Source organism: Lepidochelys kempii, chromosome 14 (assembly GCF_965140265.1).
Source record: "Lepidochelys kempii isolate rLepKem1 chromosome 14, rLepKem1.hap2, whole genome shotgun sequence".
Lineage (NCBI taxonomy): Eukaryota > Metazoa > Chordata > Testudines > Cheloniidae > Lepidochelys > Lepidochelys kempii.
This window is the reverse complement of record NC_133269.1, coordinates 12,873,023-12,892,608: the sequence shown is the minus strand read 5'-3', so window position 1 is coordinate 12,892,608 and position 19,586 is coordinate 12,873,023. Positions and strand designations below refer to the sequence as shown.

The following is a 19,586-nucleotide window of genomic DNA, read 5'->3' as shown; positions in this document are numbered from 1 at the left end:
GACCTCACCTGGAATACTGTGTGCAGTTCTGGTCTCCCATGTTTAAAAAGGATGAATTCAAACTAGAACAGGTACAGAGAAGGGCTACTAGGATGATCCGAGGAATGGAAAACTTGTCTTATGAAAGGAGACTTAAGGAGCTTGGCTTGTTTAGCCTAACTAAAAGAAGGTTGAGGGGAGAAATGATTGCTCTCTATAAATATCTCAGAGGGATTAATACCGGAGAGGGAGAGGAATTATTTAAGCTCAGTACCAATGGGGACACAAGAACAAATGGATATAAATTGGCCACCAGGAAGTTTAGACTTGAAATTAGACAAAGGTTTCTAACCATCAGAGGAGTGAAGTTTTGGAATAGCTTTCCAAGGGAAGCAGTGGGGGCAAAAGATCTATCTGGCTTGAAGATTAAACTCGGTAAGTTTCATGGAGGAGATGGTATGATGGGATAACATGGTTTTGGTAATTAAATATTCATGGTAAATAGGCCTAATGGCCTGTGATGGGATGTTAGATGGGGTGGGATCTGAGTCACCCAGGAAAAAATTTTCTGTAGTATCTGGCTGGTGAATCTTGCCCATGTGCTCAGGGTTTAGCTGATTGCCATATTTGGGGTCAGGAAGGAATTTTCCTCCAGGGCAAATTGGAAGAGGCCCCGGAGGTTTTTCGCCTTCCTCTGTAGCATAGGGCATGGATCACTTGCTGGAGGATTCTCTGCTTCTTGAAGTCTTTAAACCACGATTTGAGGACTTCAATAGCTCAGACACAGGTGAGAGGTTTTTCGCAGGAGTGGGTGGGTGAAATTCTGTGGCCTGCATTGTGCAGGAGGTCAGACTAGATGATCGTAATGGTCCCTTCTGACCTTAGTATCTATGAATCTATATTTGCTAGAGGCTAAATGTAAAAATCTCAGAAGATTCCATCTGCACTGAACATGCTCCAGAGCAGTCCTGAAAGGGCTGAGCACTATTTTACTTGTCATTTCTTTCTACAGCCACAAGGTACTGTGGACCCAGAACTGAGAGACCGTCTCTTATGCTCCCAATGCTCCCTGGTGGTGTCCAGAAAGTAGAAAGAAGTAGGAATACATAGCAGTGAGAAGCAGAGGGATGGAAAGGCTAAAGGGAACAGGTGCAGGGATGGAAAGGAGCAGGGAGAATGGAACATAAGAAGGTAGGGACACAAGAGTCTTTAAACACTAGAGTGGACTCACCCATATAATACAAGAGAACCAAGAATTCCCAAGTCTCAACATTCCTCTGCTGTCAAGCAAACTGTGAAACCCACTGGCAAAAGATGTGTCGCAGCCTCCTCTAGTGGCTGGTCTACATAGATAGTGACTGAGGGCTTGTCTACACTTCCCCCCAGGATTGGCTGGCAGCAATCAATCCAGCGGGGGCTGATTTATTGGATCTAGTAGAGACGCAATAAATCGACCACCGAGCGCTCTCCCGTCGACTCCGGTACTCCACCAGAATGAGAAGCGTAAGCAGAGTTGACAGGAGAGCATCAGCTGCCAACTTACTGCAGTGAAGACACCACGGTAAGTAGATTTAAGTAAGACTACTTCAGCTATGGCTATTCACGTAGCTGAAGTTGCTTATCTTAGATTGACCCCATGCAGTAGCGTAGACAAGCCCTTAGTATTGCTACCAGTTACTCCACTGGATGAAATTGTAGTCATCTGTGCTGTGGTCCCTCTTCCAATCCACGAGGAAGTCAATATGGTTCTGCAAGGTATTTTTTTTATGTTAAGAGCATTAAGACTACAAATTCAAGTGTTCAGAAGTTATGTGCTAAAATTCAGATTCCTTTTGAAACTTTAACAAGGCCCCCTAGTGCATGTGTGTTATGATACAGTCTTTAATTATATGATCACATTCTATTGTCTCCAGGACTAGGGTGATCAGATAGCAACTGTGAAAAAACAGAACAGGGAGTCCAGGGTAATAGGCACCTATATAAGAAAAAGTCCGAAAAACTGGGACTGTCCCTTTAAAAACAGGACATCTGGTCACCTTATCCAGGACTCTGCTTCATTTAGTGCACAGGAAGGATGGTGCTCAGGAAAATGAATCAGTTGTGGAGTAAATAAGTTGGTTGCCTATATATCCTCTGCCTTATTTGCAGCAGAAGGCGTATCGTAAATAAGGCTGATAACTACAGGAAGGGAAAAGATATTGTTGTGGTTAAGGCAATTAAATGAATCCTAGAGAATTGAATTCTATCCCTGCTCTTCCACAGAGTTGCTACGTGATGGTGGGCATATTAAATCAAACCAAATGATGTTTCTCAATTTCCATATATACAACTTGATGGACCCGATTTGAAGAAGAGCTGAGGATCACAACGTAGCCAAAGTTGATGGGAGCTGCATCTTCAACATGTGAAGTGCTGACAAAATGCTAAGTACTCTTAAAAAAAAATTAAGTTCCAAGTTTCTCAAGCTGGGCATCCAAAATTAGTGGTCTCTTGTGCCAGTTTACCTTGGTTTCTTTGTTTCTCAATTCCTCCGCTGCAGAATGGGAATATCACCACAACCATACATCTCGCAGGAGTGTTGTGAAAATAATTTACTTAAGATCTCTAAAGCACTCAGATACTATAGTGATGAGCTCAGTAGAAAAAGCCCATGAGGAACCTAAAGAAACCCCTGTATTCATTGCAGTATTTGGATGGTATGTGGTAAATAAAACATGGGGCCACCCAGGATAATTATATGACTAACCATTTGAAGTATGCACTGGATGAGGCAGGGATCCTGCGGAAAGCATACTATATGACCATTTAATTAAATACACAAGCACAAGTGAACAACCTTAATTCCGGCATTTCCTATTTTTTGACGCTTGACTTTGCAACCTTAATGCTTTTAATGTACATTTTTTATGTAATTTGATTGTAGAAGTCACAGAAATAAGTACAGAATCCATTATTCCCTTTTATACGGTTACTCTGTAGATCTTATTCAACCCTGAAGTAACTTGCCCAAACTATAGAAGGAATTAAATGCTGGAATAGAAACTAAAAAGAGTCCATGTTTTCAGACCTGTTCTCAGCCACCATTAAGATTTGCAGCTAAAATTTCAACCCTCATTTAACCTTTTAAAAATTATTATACATACACACTACAGGGAGACTTCACGAATCAAGCTTCCAAAATCAGCCAACGCCCACTGATATTAAGGGTCAATAACAGTAAAAATATTATATCTTAAGTATACTCAGGTCAAATAGCGTTGCCACCTTGGGCTCTTTGTGAAGATGAACAAGTCAGGTCTCATCAGTTTCCTTCCTGTCTCAAATGTTCACTCCATGTCCTTTAGCAATGCTATCACAACAACATCCAGTAAGTAATGAAGTGTTACCAAATCTTGCCACACAATAAGCCCCTTTAAATGCACAGAAAGTTGAGGGAAGCAGGAGAAGAGAGAAAAGGAATGTAGCCAAAAAAGAAGCAGGTAGCAGTATCCAGGGAATTGAAAGGGGACATTGTGCCCCATACTTTGGTACCATAGGACAGACATCTAAATAGGTGTCTCAGCTAAAATGGGAGAGATGACACTAACACAGTATAATTAGACTACCTTATGAAATGAGAAGAGTTCAGAATGATGGGTATACCAGTACGATTTTCACAATGCCAACCTCTCAAATCATTTTTTGCAATCCACCTGTCATGTTTTATTTGTCAGGCATCAACTGAATTTTTTGTCCCATTCCTCTTTTACACTCACTTTCGATTAATCGTCTGTGGAATGTTTGCAGTCTTGTTTTCAAATTCTCTGTGCCAAGTTGGCCATTGATGTAGCAGATGAAAAACTCATTAAAGTTTGATTGGTGCTCTATTTAAGTACTCAAAAACCCAGTACTTCTAGCAAGATGTATACTTCAAAAATTTTAGAAAGGTTTGCTAGTCAAGTTTCTAATCCTTGAATTCTATGTTTCTGATGACTGCTGTTCTAAAAGCAAAATGCAATTCTCTCTCAAAAAACACTTACCAGTACTAAATTCTGCTTCTAGAACAAGCCTGTTTCCAAGCAATTAACATGAATTAACTTCCAAATAGAAAACTAATAACTGTTTTAGATAGCAACTATTCTGATCAGAAATGGCACTGAAACAGAATGCCAAGCCTGCACTGCCTCCAATAGCCTTAATGTGCCTACCGCATTAGAGATGCCAAATCCGAACAATCAGAAGTCTTCACATTAAATGTAGTAAAGCAACCATACATAAACTGATTATAGCAGAAACTAAACAGTATAAAAATGTGGCATTCTATGGTGTTATGTACTGTGAACACGTAACAAATGCATCTTGATTTAAAAAGACATTCTATAGTAAATGTAAGCAAGTCCATTTTTTAAAAATATATTAATGTTTGAGGGCTTTTTAGAAATCCAGGTACTCAGACTGAAGTTAGATATTCAGTCTTTAATTCAATTTTTGTAGGTTATTTTAAGGTTAAAAATTTTAAACACACATTAATAGTATTAGTTTGTCAGATCACTTCCAAACCCCTCATATTTCTTGCCTTAAAGGTGAAACATGGAGCACTCGATTTAGACAACAAAAACTGAATCAGCGCTATAAGAGAGGCAAAAGTAGAACTAAATTTAAACCACCATTCCTGAGTGTGCCACAACTACTGGCTAAAGAAATCCAATATTGTATAAAGATTAGTGAAGTGGCCTGATTTTAAAAGGTGCTGTGGACCTGCAACACAACTTTAACAGGAACTGCAGAGTCAGGCTGTAATTTAGCATTAAGAAGAGGCCAGACATGAAGCTAGCTTTCTCCATTAAGGCAACAATTTCCTCATGTAACTGCACAAAAAGGAATAAATGGAGTGATCTACCAGTCTAAATGCTAGACTACCACATTTTTTAGACAGATGGTAACAGGGGAGGAGTTAGAGTCCTGAGGTGAGCCTCTTCAGCTATACACAGCTGCAGCTTCTGACAGAGGATATCAGAAAAAAAATGCTCTGGCAGGCTAATACATACACCCTGTGCTGCTACAGTTACACTGCTTTAATATTCAAGCTAGCTAGATCAAAGCTACCTCAAGTATGCCTACACATGTGACAGTCAGACCTCTTACTGCAGTGCAGACATACCTAAAAGGAGACCTAACCCCCCCAAAGAAACTAGAAAAGGAAGATGGGTTTTGAATGAGCTAAGAGAGGCTGACCAGAATGTGTCAGACATTTGGAGACAGGAGGAGAAGGTTAAAAGCCATGAATGCTCTTTCTCCCAATTAAGAGATGGAGAATAAGCCAGACTCACCCCAGCTTTGGACAGAAAGGTTAAACCTAGGTAAGGAAATACGACTGTAGGTCTGCTATTTTAAATTCACTCCTCTGTTGCAAACCTTTTGGGCAAAATAAACCCTACTTTCTTTTCAAAAAGCTGTTTCTGTCTCCCTAAAAATATATGCTGTCACAGGTTCCCAAGAGGAAACCCTTGCCGAGACAAACCCTCATCAGACCTGCTGTATTAGTCAAGGTTGTTTCCAAATGGGTCTCCAGATTACAGCCACTGGGTGAGTGGCTGGATTGCAGGATCTCACTGCAGAGAAGTGGAAGCATGGGCTTAGCTTTTTAAAGAGATCCACTCAGGGGACTGGAAGAGGGTCTCAGTGGGGGCAGCCTACCCAGGGTCCGTGACACTGAGTTTACTTCGATAATTCTTATAGAAGTCTCTGTTTGAACATATCATATCTGAGGCATGTACTCCTGCAAAACGTACTCTGCAAAGATCCGCCCATAATATTCTAATCCACCGAGGAGCAGGGTCTTTGTCTAATCAAAGTTTACACTATAGCAAAACTGGAAACACCACATAACTGTTTTTCTTAAATTGAATACTGGAGTTAAGATGATCTGTATCGCCCTCCTTTTACATACTTCAGAGCACAACACAACCTAGCTCTTCAATCTCTACCCTTGCTGTAGATGCATGCATGTCACTAAAAAAAGCAACATTCTTCCTGTGAGTAAAATTTTTTATGTGAGAGAGGAGGAAAAGAGAGCTACACATTACTCATGAAGAGAAGACAGCTACACATTACTCATTAGTATTACAGAGAAATCATCCACCATGAAAGAAGGAAAGCTGGCTGAGGAGAAGGAACAAAAGGAGACAGGAAGGAGATGGCGCAAAAAGTGTGTTTTAATAAGTAGCATCCTGCTTAAAAGGGTGGAAATTGAGAACCAGTGCCAAGTAACATAGCATCTTGACTGGCAAGGTTGCGTTGTAGCCCAGCATTAGGAACTATATCTATCACTACCCTTTTTAAGTCTTTAATGTAACATTTTTCATCAGTTTAAGCAAATTTTAAAGCACCGCACATCTTGATTTTGATAAGTTAACATGAAAAGAATATTCACATTAACGAGTTTGTAGAGCATTTCTATACCTATGCTATGAACACCACTAGATTAAAACAATCTTGGGACATTTAACGGTAGTCTAGACAAAACACAAATCAATTAAAATCAATCTAGTACCAAATATTGTAGATCCTTCATCTTCAACTTATGATTTGTAGGGAGTGTTTTGTTTTTTTTAAAACCTTCTGCACTTCAGTTAGCTAAAACAATCAAAGTGAAATTAATTTATTTTCATTTTCATGTAGTCCACAATCTTTGTGTTGGAAATAATGCAGCAAAAACATAAGCCAAAATATATTTAAATTAATTTTTTCAAGTTTTCAGGAAGACATTTCTATTAGTAGGTTGTGAAAAATGTGTATAAGTGTATTTTGGGGCTAAATTACCAGAAAGTATCCCTCTAAAGTGAAAGAGTTCTATTTAAAAACTAGTTTTCTGTAAATACTAGATCCCCCACTTAGGACAGAAAAGTAATTGAGCAATTCCTCTTTTCTCATTATAAAACAGGCTAATCAGGATTAGAGGTGAAGATGCTCTCACTTCTAAAGCCTCAGTTTACATTTCACTTAGAAGTAAACTTATTCCCACATTACTGACTTTAGCACAACAAACAGCTATTCTCCTACTCCAACAATATGCCACAATCAAGTTACATCAGTGTTTTAAGGTAATTTTACATAATAAACTAGCGTAGAACAAAACATCTCTGCCTCCAGCAGAATAAACTAGACTAAGGAGGATGCTTCATTAGTGGACCTGTATTGGAAGAATGTATATCTGAAAGTTAGTCAAATGACTAAATAAAGTCTGCATTCAGTACTTCAGCAACTACTCGCAAATGACATACAATTTTAAAAAGTATATTTCAATTTGTTTATCTTCATGCAATTGAGGCTTCTTTAAAATAACCCAAAATATTACATTTTAAGAAAAACAATAGGTTGAAATAGCTGTTTCCTGGAAAGACAATGGTCTAAGCAGCTCCAAATGTTCCAGAGACCCTTTTTTATCAATGACTAACACATTTATGATACTGAATCTCGTAGAAGCCATGGACACACCACATTTGCCCTTCTGGATGCTGCAGAAATACAGAACACCCTCCCAAAATGCATTACTCTGATTATCAGACTGGAAAAATACCAGAATTCAAGGTTTATAATGGTGGTAATAAAACTATTTTCTGTTCATGCCTGGTCCAGCAAACTGGACAAGAAGAAAAATAGATATCATTAGGGCATCTGCACTTATTGCCAATCTACTGAGGTCAGTTCTGGCTGATTTCCCAAACTCTAAAAGGTAGATGGACACACCTAAAATGCCATCAACTTCCAAAAAGCAGCCTGTCATTCCTTACAAGAGATTCCTGCTCAAGCCGAGACAAGAGGAGAAAAGTAAACTAGGGAGGATTAGGAGTAGTAATTGGAAATGGAAGTGAGGAACTACAGATGGCCATTTTATGATGAGCATGAACAGGAAAGTGGTGTTAATAAGAGAGGTCCAATACTTCTCTAGGCTAAATGAAAGCCACCAAGACTGCCACATTAAGAAAAAATGAGACTTTGCTCTAGAAAAAATATGGAGTCTCATTCATCTCCTGTTTGGGATTTCAGTGAGTTTCTCTTACATTCCTAAGTTTCGGTCTTTTGTACTTAAGGTATTTTCTCCTCTAATGTAATCATCTTGGGTCCTGTTATCATACATAATCTTTTGCCCTGGGCTCTGAAGGAGGTCAGTCTAGAATTTATTCTAATCTTTCAGCAGGCCACAGGCTAGGGCCCAGCACCAAACACACCCTGAAAGGTCTTCATAGCTAGAGCCCGGGAGAGTGGAAATGATCTCTCAGCAGACAACTGACGTTCTCAAAGAAGCAAGGTTGAAGCAGGAGATTCCAATAAAGAGCAAAGATGGGGGAAAATTTTCAGATTAAACTTTTTTGCCAAAAATTGAAAATTTAGGTCAACCAATCCAACCAATTGTTTCAGTCCAAAAAAGTCAGCATGTTTGATTGATATTTTCTAAACAAAATGTTATGACTTCATTTCAAATTTTATTTCAAGTTTATTAAAAAATTATGAAAGGTATAAAAACTGAAAACAAAATCAAAATGTTTCATTTTAGGTCAAATGAAACATGAATTTGATTTGTGTCAAAAAATTCTGAAGTACTTCATTTCACTTCACATCAATACAAAACAAAAACCTTTATTTTTCAGTTCAGTCACCAACCCCCGCAAAAAAAAATTTGGTTATTTACACGTCTCACACACTAAGGGCTTGTCTACACTACCCACCAGATTGGCAGGCAGCGGGTCAATCGAGCAGGGGTCAATTTATCGCATCTATATGTTGATTTATCGCATCTACTCTATCGACTGATGAGCACTCTCCCATCGACTCCGGTACTCCACCAGAATGAGAAGCGCAAGCCAAGCCAACGGGAGAGTGTCAGCTGTCGACTTACTGCAGTGAAGACACCACGGTAAGTAAGATCCAAGTACATAGCTGAAGTTGTGTATCTTAGGTAGGGCTCGTCTACACTACCGCGGGGGGTCTAAGAGTCCTCTTAAAAGCAGAAAAGTGGAAAGAGTCAGTAATCAACATCAATTTATAGACTGAATGCTTTTTGCGCAGTAAGGCTATGTCGACACTACCCCTTAAGTCGGTATAACTTACGTCGCAAAGGGTGTGAATAACCCACCACCAAATGACAAATTACACCAACCTAAGCGCTGGTGTGGACAGAGCTATGTCAGGGGGAGAGCTTCGCCCATCAGCTTAGCTGACCCCACTAACTGGGGATGGATTAAGTTGATGGGAGAGCACTCTCCCGTTAGCTTAGAGCTGCTACACCAGAGAGCTTACAGTGACACAGCTGCATCGATGCAGCTACATCACTGTAAGCTCTCTAGTATAGCAATAGCTTAAGACTTATACCCTGACCTGAAAAGAGTTATGTAAAATGAAGGTAGTGTTGTGTCAGAGAGGAGGAGGATAAAGGAATCATCAGAACAAAATGTGTTAGCATCTAAACTTCTGTCCTAGTTACAGGTGGAACAACATTTAAAGCTAGGTTTCAGAGTAGCAGCCGTGTTAGTCTGTATTCGCAAAAAGGAAAGGAGGACTTGTGGCACCTTAGAGACTAACCAATTTATTTGAGCATAAGCTTTCGTGAGCTACAGCTCACTTCTGAGCTGTAGCTCACGAAAACTTATGCTCAAATAAATTGGTTAGTCTCTAAGGTGCCACAAGTCCTCCTTTCCTTTTTATTTAAAGCCAGTTTAAGTGCGTGTGTCAAGAGTGGTAGACCAGGCATCAGAAAAAGATTTGTCATGTATCACTATTGTAGGCTAAATTAGAGTGAAAATTAACATTCTGAAGTCATAATGTAATCAGAGTGCAGTTACAGCACAATAAGCCATTTCTACTTACTTTGATCAGCATAATTTTTTGCTTTCAGTTCAAGCTGTCGTGTTTGTGATTCTAATGATTCCACTCGGGTCTGTAAGTCCTTTTTTTCTTGTTCTTGAGAATCTTCAAATTCAATGAATTTCTGACAAAAAACAAATAAAATATTCAATACTGTGGTTAGACACTGAGCAGCAAGGTTAGGATTTTCAAAGAAGTCAAAGTTAGTCCGCTAAAGCTCACAAATTCAAAGGAAGTGGGTAGCTAACTCCCTCAGGCCTTTTTGAAAATCCTAGCTTAACTTTTATTAAGAAGAATATATAGTAGTTTACTTTTCCTGAAACACTAAGCTGCAGAATTTCAAACATTTTAGCTACTGAACGGTAGTTCTAACTAGCGTGCCCATTTTTCAAAGTCTTAAGGTACCTAAATTAGGGTGACCAAATCTGCAAGTTGGGCTCCTCTACTTCCTCTTACTTTTTACATGTAATTATAGACTTTTTTCTTACTCCAACAAAGAGGCTTTTTTGCTTTTAAAGATGTAAACCTTACCACCTTCCTGCCTCTAAATCTGTTCAGTCCTGTCCATATACTGGAAGAAGTGTGAGGAGCTCCACGGGACTTCTAATGTAAGTTTTTCCTTCCCAGCTCCTACTGTAGTACAACAAGCAACAATGCTCTGACAACATGATAATGCACTGCCCTCTAACTATTAAGTATTGTGTGTCACTTTCAGATCAATACCGAGTCAACACCCATTCTGGATTTACATGAAGTGTAGAAAATTAATCCTATTCTCTTAAGTAGAATAAATTCTTCATAAGCCAACCTGTCTTACAAAGAGTAAAATATGAAGTATTGGAAACAGTACCTATTTGTTATATAGGCTATAGAAGAGCTAACATGAAACAAGTCTTGAAGACCTGATAAAGAAAGGTGAGTAATTCAACTATCAACATCTTAATCATCAGCCAGACTACTAGTCCTCATGTTGTAACAACTAGGATCATGACCATAGCTTTATAGGATCATAAATAGAACAGTTTCATTTCCATAAACTATTCTCAGACTGATTTCCACTCCTGAAGGTAGAAAGCAAACCGTGGGAACTTGAATAACATTTACAGTTTAAGTTTATAGTGAGCACACAGCATGCCATTTACCTTATGTAGCATTCCAGTGTTCATTTTTGGAGCATTCTGTCCAAATTAACTTCCCTTGATCACTTGGCCAATAAGGTGTAATCGAAAAAACTTTAGAGCAGTGCCAAGCAGACTAAGTTAACTTATTTTAGAGTAGCAGCTGTGTTAGTCTGTGTTCGCAAAAAGAAAAGGAGTACTTGTGGCACCTTAGAGACTAAAATTTATTTGAGCATCCGATGAAGTGAGCTGTAGCTCACGAAAGCTTATGCTCAAATAAATTTATTAGTCTCTAAGGTGCCACAAGTACTCCTTTTCTTTTTAAGATAACTTAGTCCTCTACAACCACTCTGGCCCTTCCTAACCATAGATACTTACCTTCCAGCACAAAGTATGATCACACGCAGCTACCGAGCATCCTAAAATCCTTTGTAAGAGGGACTGAACACAAGTGGGAGTGGGAAAGAGGAAAAACAGGAAGTGTGTGTTAAGGAACAAATGCCAGCAGTACTGCTGCCATCCAGTTAGAATTACATCCAGGAATCAATTTTTTAATACTAACCTTTCCATCTAATAGTTATTACTATTCAATAGCCTGCGAGTAAAGTTTATGATCTGAGTCCAATTCCTATATAGGCATTTATGCAAAATTAATTTCTACTAGCAGCTAAAATCCCATGTTGTCATACAGATGTGGCGGCTAGGCCAAGTAATCCACTATCTGTGTTGTCTCCCTCATACAATGATTAAAAATGGCCAAGTGTACATTATGCTTAATCAACTCTCACATACAACTCTTATTAACTTTAATACTGAGTGGGGGGGGGACGACGACACAGCAGTCTTAACATGCATAGCAAAGTTTTAAATTGGGAGTTAAAGACACGCAAGCTAAAAGTGTTTAATGAAAGTTAAAGTTCTAGTTCAGTTGTTTCAGGTAACGTTAGTCTTCATTGTTCACACAAATGGATGCATGAGTAATTTAAGTATAACAGTACAGTAATGGTATTATATGCAAACTGTGGGAGTACTGTGATGAACCAAGTTGTTGTAGTTCCAATATCACAAGTGTCCAACAAGCAATGCTTTATTGTAGCTACACTGTACATAACACTTAAAGTTCTAGCTAACTTGTTTTGATTCTTTCAGGGATGGCTGGAAAGTAATAATAAAATAGTCCAGTTACTAGCTTCATTTCATAGTAACTAATACAATGTGTGGTTACATATTCTAGTATTCAGCATATATAATAATGAAGATAACAGAAAATAACCTAAAGCCAGAAAGCTAAAACGGTTACAGAAAGGGTGCGGTCTTATCTTCTGAAAATGTTTTTTCCCCCCATCTCCTGACTGTGATGTGTGGAAGTGAGATCAGCATGAGGAAGTAAATCAGATGCAGAAATATGCATAAGAAACTAAACTCAAAGCTATGCATAGAGTGAGCACAAGACCTGTAGGTCTTTGGCAGTGCATAGGTCTTGTGCTTACCCTCTGCACAGGGTGAAATTCACTCAGCATATTTTGTAGGTAATGGACTTCTAAAGTTGATGACAAAAAAAATGAAAGTGATAGGTGAAGTTCTAACGACTCAAAAGTACTTTTCCAGTTCAAATGATTATACTTGAACTGATCCAACGGTCTAAAAAAGGGTGGACTTTAAAAACCACAGAAGTTACATCTGTAGGGAAAGCATACCACCTCAGAAAACAGACCAAAAAAAGCACTCTCCTTCGCATAGGAGAAAGCTGAGCTTTCTCTATATTTCTGATCTAATGACAATAGGAAACAGGGGTCTTTATACGTATGGAGGCTCCTTTCGGTGACAGACTCCTTGACCTCACTGCAAGTTCACTTAAATCATCAATCCTCACGCTGTCACACATGGAGCACTGGTGGCCCAGGGAGCTCATTCTTATGGACCTAAGAGCTGGCAGGTCTTATGGCACTCCTTGTTTCCAATCGCAAAGAGCGGCCTATTCTTTACCAATATTACTCATCCACACAAGCAATTGCTGTAGTTGTAACAGGGATGATATACGATTATGAATAAGATTAATGAGAAGTTGGGAAGACAAGTGGTCCACATGATGATCTATTAAGATGACGTTGATATAGGACTCCTGTGTGAACAAGTAGCTTTTCAAAAATATCATGTCAAAGTTGATTGTCACTCTTGAGACTATTCCCCACAAATATTGCATTGAAATAGCTTGTTCACAATTGTTTATATCTAACTTTTATGATCTATCATCAAATTTTAGATTATCCATAAAGGGAAATAGAGAGAGAATTCATAACACTTTATGAAAGCACTTTATTTCTACAGACCAATGCAGCAAGAAATTTAATACAGACCAACCAGCAAGAAATTCTGATTAAGCCAAATTACCTAAATGCACTGTTTTCTATTCATACTATAAACTTGAAGAAAAGTGCTTTCATATAAGCTGTTACATGGCTATCATAGGACTCAATGCTGTTCATATGACAGCGCTTGGAGCAAAATGCGAAGAGAAGCAAGAACAGCTGATGCTGAAAGACAAGTAAATGGTTTTGTGGTTCTCTGCTTTAATGAAGGGAGTTCATATTTAAATTTATTAGTTTATACCAGTATTCCGATGAACTGCTGGAAGAAGGAGTGAACAGTTTAACTATTTCCCTTTGTTTTAGTAATATTCACTAGTGAAATATATGGTGTAAAAATACGACCGGAAACCAGAAACATACAACTTGCACTTTTGTAACTGCTTCTACCGCACCACATTAAAGTAAGCAAAAGAAAATGGGCAAGAATAGGTATAAACACAACTGCAACAGCATTGTCAAATGGAAGCAAATTAACAATTTCCTGAAGTCACGTGTCACATGAGTGCAAAAGATTAGCAACAATTTTACTTCTGAATCAGCTGTTTTTATTTCCATTTTAATGTCATCACCGCACATAAAACCAAATATAGATTTAGTTTTTCATCCTTTTACACAATTTCTTCTGGAGCTGCTCAGGACTTAGCTAAAAAACACACCAGTTTTCAAATTAAGGTTGTTGTGGTTTTGCTTGCTTGTTTGGTTGGTTTTTTAACTAGTTAAAGGTAATTCTCTTGCTCATTCCACTGCTATTTTAAAGATTTACACTGGACAATCTAAAGAGATGCTAAGGACCTAAGTTCTATTCAAGGGGAATTATGTTCTATCCAAAACAAAAGAATATTCACCTACGAAACAAAAGAATATTCAAAATAGGTGAAGTTATTCAAAGGGACAGTACCAACTTATTTCTATTTTTGCCCATATTGTTACAAGTAACACCTAACATGAACGTAACTGGGAGATTAGAGAAAAACAGACATTTCTCTCAAGTTTACTTTTTGCATCCGACAGCACTATGCAGAGTTCGAGTTGCTATTTCCCTGTGTAGTCAGTTTTCCCTGTTTATGTAGATCTTCCACACAGCAAAAGCGGTGGGAATAAAAAACATTTTCAAAAATAGGGAATTTATTGCAAAGCCACAGAAATTGGCAAGGCAGCTCAGCTTAAACTACTTTTAACTTTTAAAAGTGACTAGATTTCAAGGTAACATTCCTTTAGAAGTGAACTGACGTTGAGGACCAACTTCAACAATTCTATCAAATGACATTTTACAAAATATCAATTTGTAGCAAGCATTCCCCAAAATTTAGATGAACATAACAGCAATTCAACATGCCATGTAAAGCCACTCCTTGGTTTTAGTAGTTAAATTACACTAACACTTAATACTTCTTCAAAGCACTTTCTAGGTATTAATCTTCACAACACTCATGAAAGGCAGCTATATTTCCCATTTTGCACACTGCAAAATAAAGAAGGTATTTAAGTGACTTGCCCAACACCTCAGTACATAAACAGCAAAACCAGGGCTGGACCATAAGTTCCTGGCACTCAGATTCATGCTCCATCCACTTGATTACTACTTACCATAGATCAAAAACTACACATTGAAAGTATGTGACATTCAAAATGTCAAATCTGGATAAGAGTTCTACTCTTGTAAAAGTTAGAGTATTTGAGTTTGCTCACTGCTGAATAAGAGTAATTTTAAATATTTAACACTGTTAACCTGAAATCCTAAGCAGAAAAACTTTAGCCATGGTCTTCCTCACTATTTCTAATTAGTCTACAATACTTAAACCCATTTAATGGGAAGCTGGAAACTAATTTCCTTTTCATGCTTACAAAAAAAAAATGTATGTATTAAAGACGTCAGGTTTCAATAATAGGTTCATTTAATAAGTTATGGGGCAAGTCTATAAACCCAAACCCCAGATAAACGTTTCTTTGCTGAAAGAAACTGCTTGTGGCTGTTGTGCTGTTTTTAAGCCCAGTAGTAACATTAAGCAATTATGTGACTCAAAGCTCCCGTAAAACTTTTCTGCCACCTCCCCATAGCGAAACATAGACCTGTGTGCTCCTCCAGGAACTACTATCAGAAGTATATTTATAAGACACAGCAACATAAAAGTTCTTTTCTTCCTCTTCCTCATTTCTTTGTTGCTTGTTACTTAGACTATACTGGAACCTTTATTAACAAATTTTCCTAATTCTCATTTTGTAAATATAAATGGTCACACAGCAGTCACATGCAAAACACTGGCAAAATATCCAGATATCCCATCTTCTCAATTTTCATTTAAACCAGGAAACTGAACAAACATCACATGAATAAAGTTTCAGAGTAACAGCGTGTTAGTCTGTATTCACAAAAAGAAAAGGAGTACTTGTGGCACCTTAGAGACTAACCAATTTATTTGATGCATCCGATGAAGTGAGCTGTAGCTCACGAAAGCTTATGCTCAAATAAATTGGTTAGTCTCTAAGGTGCCACAAGTACTCCTTTTCTTTTTATGAATAAAGTTATGCAGGCAGCTTCTTACTGATTATGAAAACTGATCACATGCATCAGTCATTGAAGAAATGACTGGCACCCAAAGAATAGCTAAAAGAAGCAGATTTTAACTTCTCATTTTTGGAGATCATTACCAAAAGAAACCCACAATCACAACTTGCATCATGTCACACAATGCTAATGAGGAAGAAATACAACAAAAATGGGAGCTTACTGATTAAAGAACAGTGAAGCAAAAAAGGTTCTGAGTTAAGAAACAACATAAATATTCATCATCAAGCTACGCCAAAGAAAAAAATTCCTATAATGATAGCGAGAAAGGGGGAGAGAATTATTCAGAATAGTCAAAAGTTGGGAAGCCAAGCAATACCAGGTTTTTAGTAGACAATATGGAAAAATATCGTAAGCATTAGGTCAATCAAGCAACAGAAGAGTTCACCCAAATAAGTCAAAGGACTATCAAAGCCAACCATTTGTTAAAAAATTGCCCCTTAAAAGAAAGCAATAGTATGAATCTGCAACTCATGTACCTTCCCCCTCATTTTATTTCTGCTGGTTACCCTTTTGTAGAAGCATCTTTGCATTAGTACCAAATATTAAAAAATGGGTGCTATGACTGTATTTGGAAAATGCATATACATCTTTGACTGTATCATGCATTTTTTAATTTATCATACATATGTTAATGGAGTAATTGAAAATGGCCTGTGAGTACTACAGGTGTGCGTTCATGTTGAAAGGACAATCAGTGTGTTCACATTTGAAAACATTGCCTTAAAGTTAGTTGCAGTTTCAGCGACTATCAATAAGGACTTTTGCTGTAATTGAGTAACAATTTTAGTCTACATTATATTGGTCACCTCAATTGTCTTATAGAAATAGAACACTACTATACTGCCATAGATATACCTACAGGTGCGCACTTCTGAAAAGTCCATAAGAGCTGGAACAACATCACATTTTGTTCCTGAGCTTTGTTATAGTTTCTGTTCCATGTTGCCGAGACCCTTTTTTTCATATTTCACCTTAGTATGAACCATCTTTGCAATATAGTCATGAAACTTTACCAGTCCATGAAAATAAGTCAAATACCCCCTCTTCCTTTTCACCTTGATAATAAAGTGAAATTCAATCACCTATCAATAAACTGATTCCCTTGGGAGTTAATGAGCAATTAATTTTGCAAATCTGGTATAGAAATTTATCATTCTTTTTATTGGTTTAGACAAAAACTAGACGCAAGTCTTTAGAGCAAAGATGTGTGTATTCATACTGTATTTCTTTATAATTTTATAATAAACATCCTTTGTTTTGTAGTCTTCTTGCCTGTTCAAGTGTGACCTGTAGCAATTTGTACCTTAACCTTTTTTCACATGATTTTAGAATTATTTGCATTGCACTACAGAGTTAATTTTACTAGGCTTGTAAAACAACTCTTTCTAAGTTAAAATAAGACAACACTAGTACGGAAAAAGACTACTTTCAGAAACAATGCTTTTCAGTTTTCAAAACAACAGAAAGTAAAGAACATGAAGATGAGTGCAGGAGAAGAAGCCTATGTCTGGACATGGCAGTTGGCTAAATTAAGGATGATGGTTTCACTCCAATTTTGGAGAGATAGTGTGTTGGAGGAAATAATTAAAGCAACAGTGCGGGACAGTATTGTTTGACACTTTTACACAAGGGATGCTTTACAAATTTTTACTCTCTGAAATAAGAAACTGGATGATCTACCTTGACACACCCAACCGTGGAGCTTATTATGTGGTATCATCACTGAAGGACTATGCTACTGAACTATCTCTAGCCACCTGCTGCTCATCTAAAGCTTCCATCCACCAGCCCAGGGAGTTACAGCCTGAACAGCACTGCCGATTTCTACACACCACATAATGTATCATTTTTCAGTCACACCCACACAAGATATTTATAAGGAAGGACAATAAAAATAACTACTGAGCGTCTTAACTTTAGAAAATTCACAGTGGGGAAGTTTGAGATACTGATTCATTTAATGTTTGGTTCCTTGACTACTCTAGCAAATAGTATTGTTCTTCTGTCTGACCCATGTGAATAAAAGAAAAACAAAATCTTCTCGCGCTGTTCTAGTCAGTTATTTTAAGAGTCCCAAAGAAAGAAGAGCCACATAAAAGAGTGGAAGCTGTGCACTGAGATAAACAGCTTGCTGTAATTAACTCTGTATTGCCATTTTCTAACTCTGCATTGTCTATTCCTAAAAAAGGAATATGATGTACAATACATTCCTCTGACCAGGATGCTATGCGTCAGTACAGTCTGAAGAAAGGGGGAAATATCTGTTTCCTTACCCCTACAAATAAGCCACTTGTTTAGCCATGATATGGCCATCTCTACACCTCAGATGAGTTGGTACAAAGTTGGGTGTCTGTGTGTGACCTACCTTGTATGGGAACCAGGTGAAGCCAGCCTACTACAGCCTAATACTCTGGCACGCTGGGAAGTGGGGTAGCTCCACCGTCCCACCAGCATGGGAAGAGGATGTTAAAGCACCCTGCACTTCGCCCTACGAGGTGGAAGCGAGTCCCGGGAGAAGGAGCTCGAAGCCTCCATCCCACTCCCAGGAAAGGAAACTAGGCTTAGGAAACATACAGCCGGCCCCGGACCTCGTCGGCCCGGCCCCTACTCTCACCCTACCGCGACCCTTATATTGCTGTATCCCAGGAGCATCCGAGCCCGGCTCCCCCGCCCTCCTCGGCTTGCTCTAGCGGCCCCACCTCCCAGGTCCTGCCGAGCCAGTAGGGCGGCCCGGTCCCCTCAGCTGTGCCACGGGCCAGTCCCGCATCCTCGCCCAGCGCCGCCGCTAGCTCGTCCCTGTGAGCAGCCCCCGACCCCGCGGCCCCCTCACCTCCTCGGCCTGCTTGCGCAGCGCCTTCTCGCGCTCGTACTGGGTGAGCAGCTGCTCGTTGTCGTCCCGCAGCAGCTCCAGCTCCACGCTGGCCTCCTGGCTGTGCGCGCACACCGAGTCCAGGTTCTCCAGCACCGCCACCACCAGCGGCATCAGCTCGGCCACCACCTCCTCGTCGTAGCGCCCGATCAGCCGCTCGAACTCGCGGTAGATGGAGCCCGCCAGCCCCGACACCCGCTCCGACATCATGGCGGGGCCCGGGCCGCCCGGGTCTTCCTGGTACACCACGCCGTCCGCCAGCTCCATGGCCTCGGTGCGGCCGGCCCGCCTGGCTCCTTCCCTGACAGGGCCCGGCCGGGCGGCGGCTCTCAGCGCCTCCTCCCCACTCTGCGGCGGGGCCTGGCCGAGGGCGCGGGCGCACCGCACTGACCTCACCCACAGCGCCGGGGCGGGGCGCGGGGCAGCGGCGTCACCTGGACAGGGCGGGGCCGCATGCGGTGTACGGGGGAGGGGGAGGGGGAATGACGCGCCTGCGTCGCCGGACTCACCGCGGCACAGGGGCGGAAGCGCGGGCCACGCTAGAACGTGTGGGGCGGGGCTTGCGTGGGGGGGGCGGGGCTTGCGTGGGGGGGGAGGGGCGAGGAGTCGCCGGAGGCGTGTGGGCGGGGGACTGAGGTCCCTGGGGCAAGGGGCAGGGTCTCTGCGGGGAAGGTCCTAGCAGGGGAGGGGAGCAGCCCAGTGGTGCTGGGGAGACAGCCTGGGGGAGGGGCTTAATGAGGACGGGAACGGAGTGGGCGGGGCCTGTTGGCTGAGGGAGAAAAGGTGAGGGGCATGTGGGGGGGGGACTGTCAGGGTAGGAATGACGTGACCTGCAGGGG

General features: G+C 40.1%; 1 protein-coding gene across 3 annotated transcripts in view; it reads right to left on the bottom strand.

Moving 5' to 3' along the window:
* Nucleotides 1-19,139, bottom strand: part of SPAG9 (sperm associated antigen 9) — a 106,443-nt gene extending 87,304 nt beyond the window's left edge. For 2 of the 3 annotated variants that reach the window (XM_073310894.1, XM_073310895.1), the window contains exons 1-2: nucleotides 18,709-19,139; nucleotides 9,826-9,946 (exon numbers count right to left, since the gene is read on the bottom strand). In XM_073310894.1, coding sequence (XP_073166995.1) covers nucleotides 9,826-9,946; nucleotides 18,709-19,014 — 427 coding nt within the window. In that variant the 5' untranslated portion in view covers nucleotides 19,015-19,139. The remainder of the gene's footprint in view (nucleotides 1-9,825; nucleotides 9,947-18,708) is intronic. The other variant, XM_073310897.1, reaches the window with a different exon arrangement.
* Nucleotides 19,140-19,586: the final 447 nt, after the last annotated feature.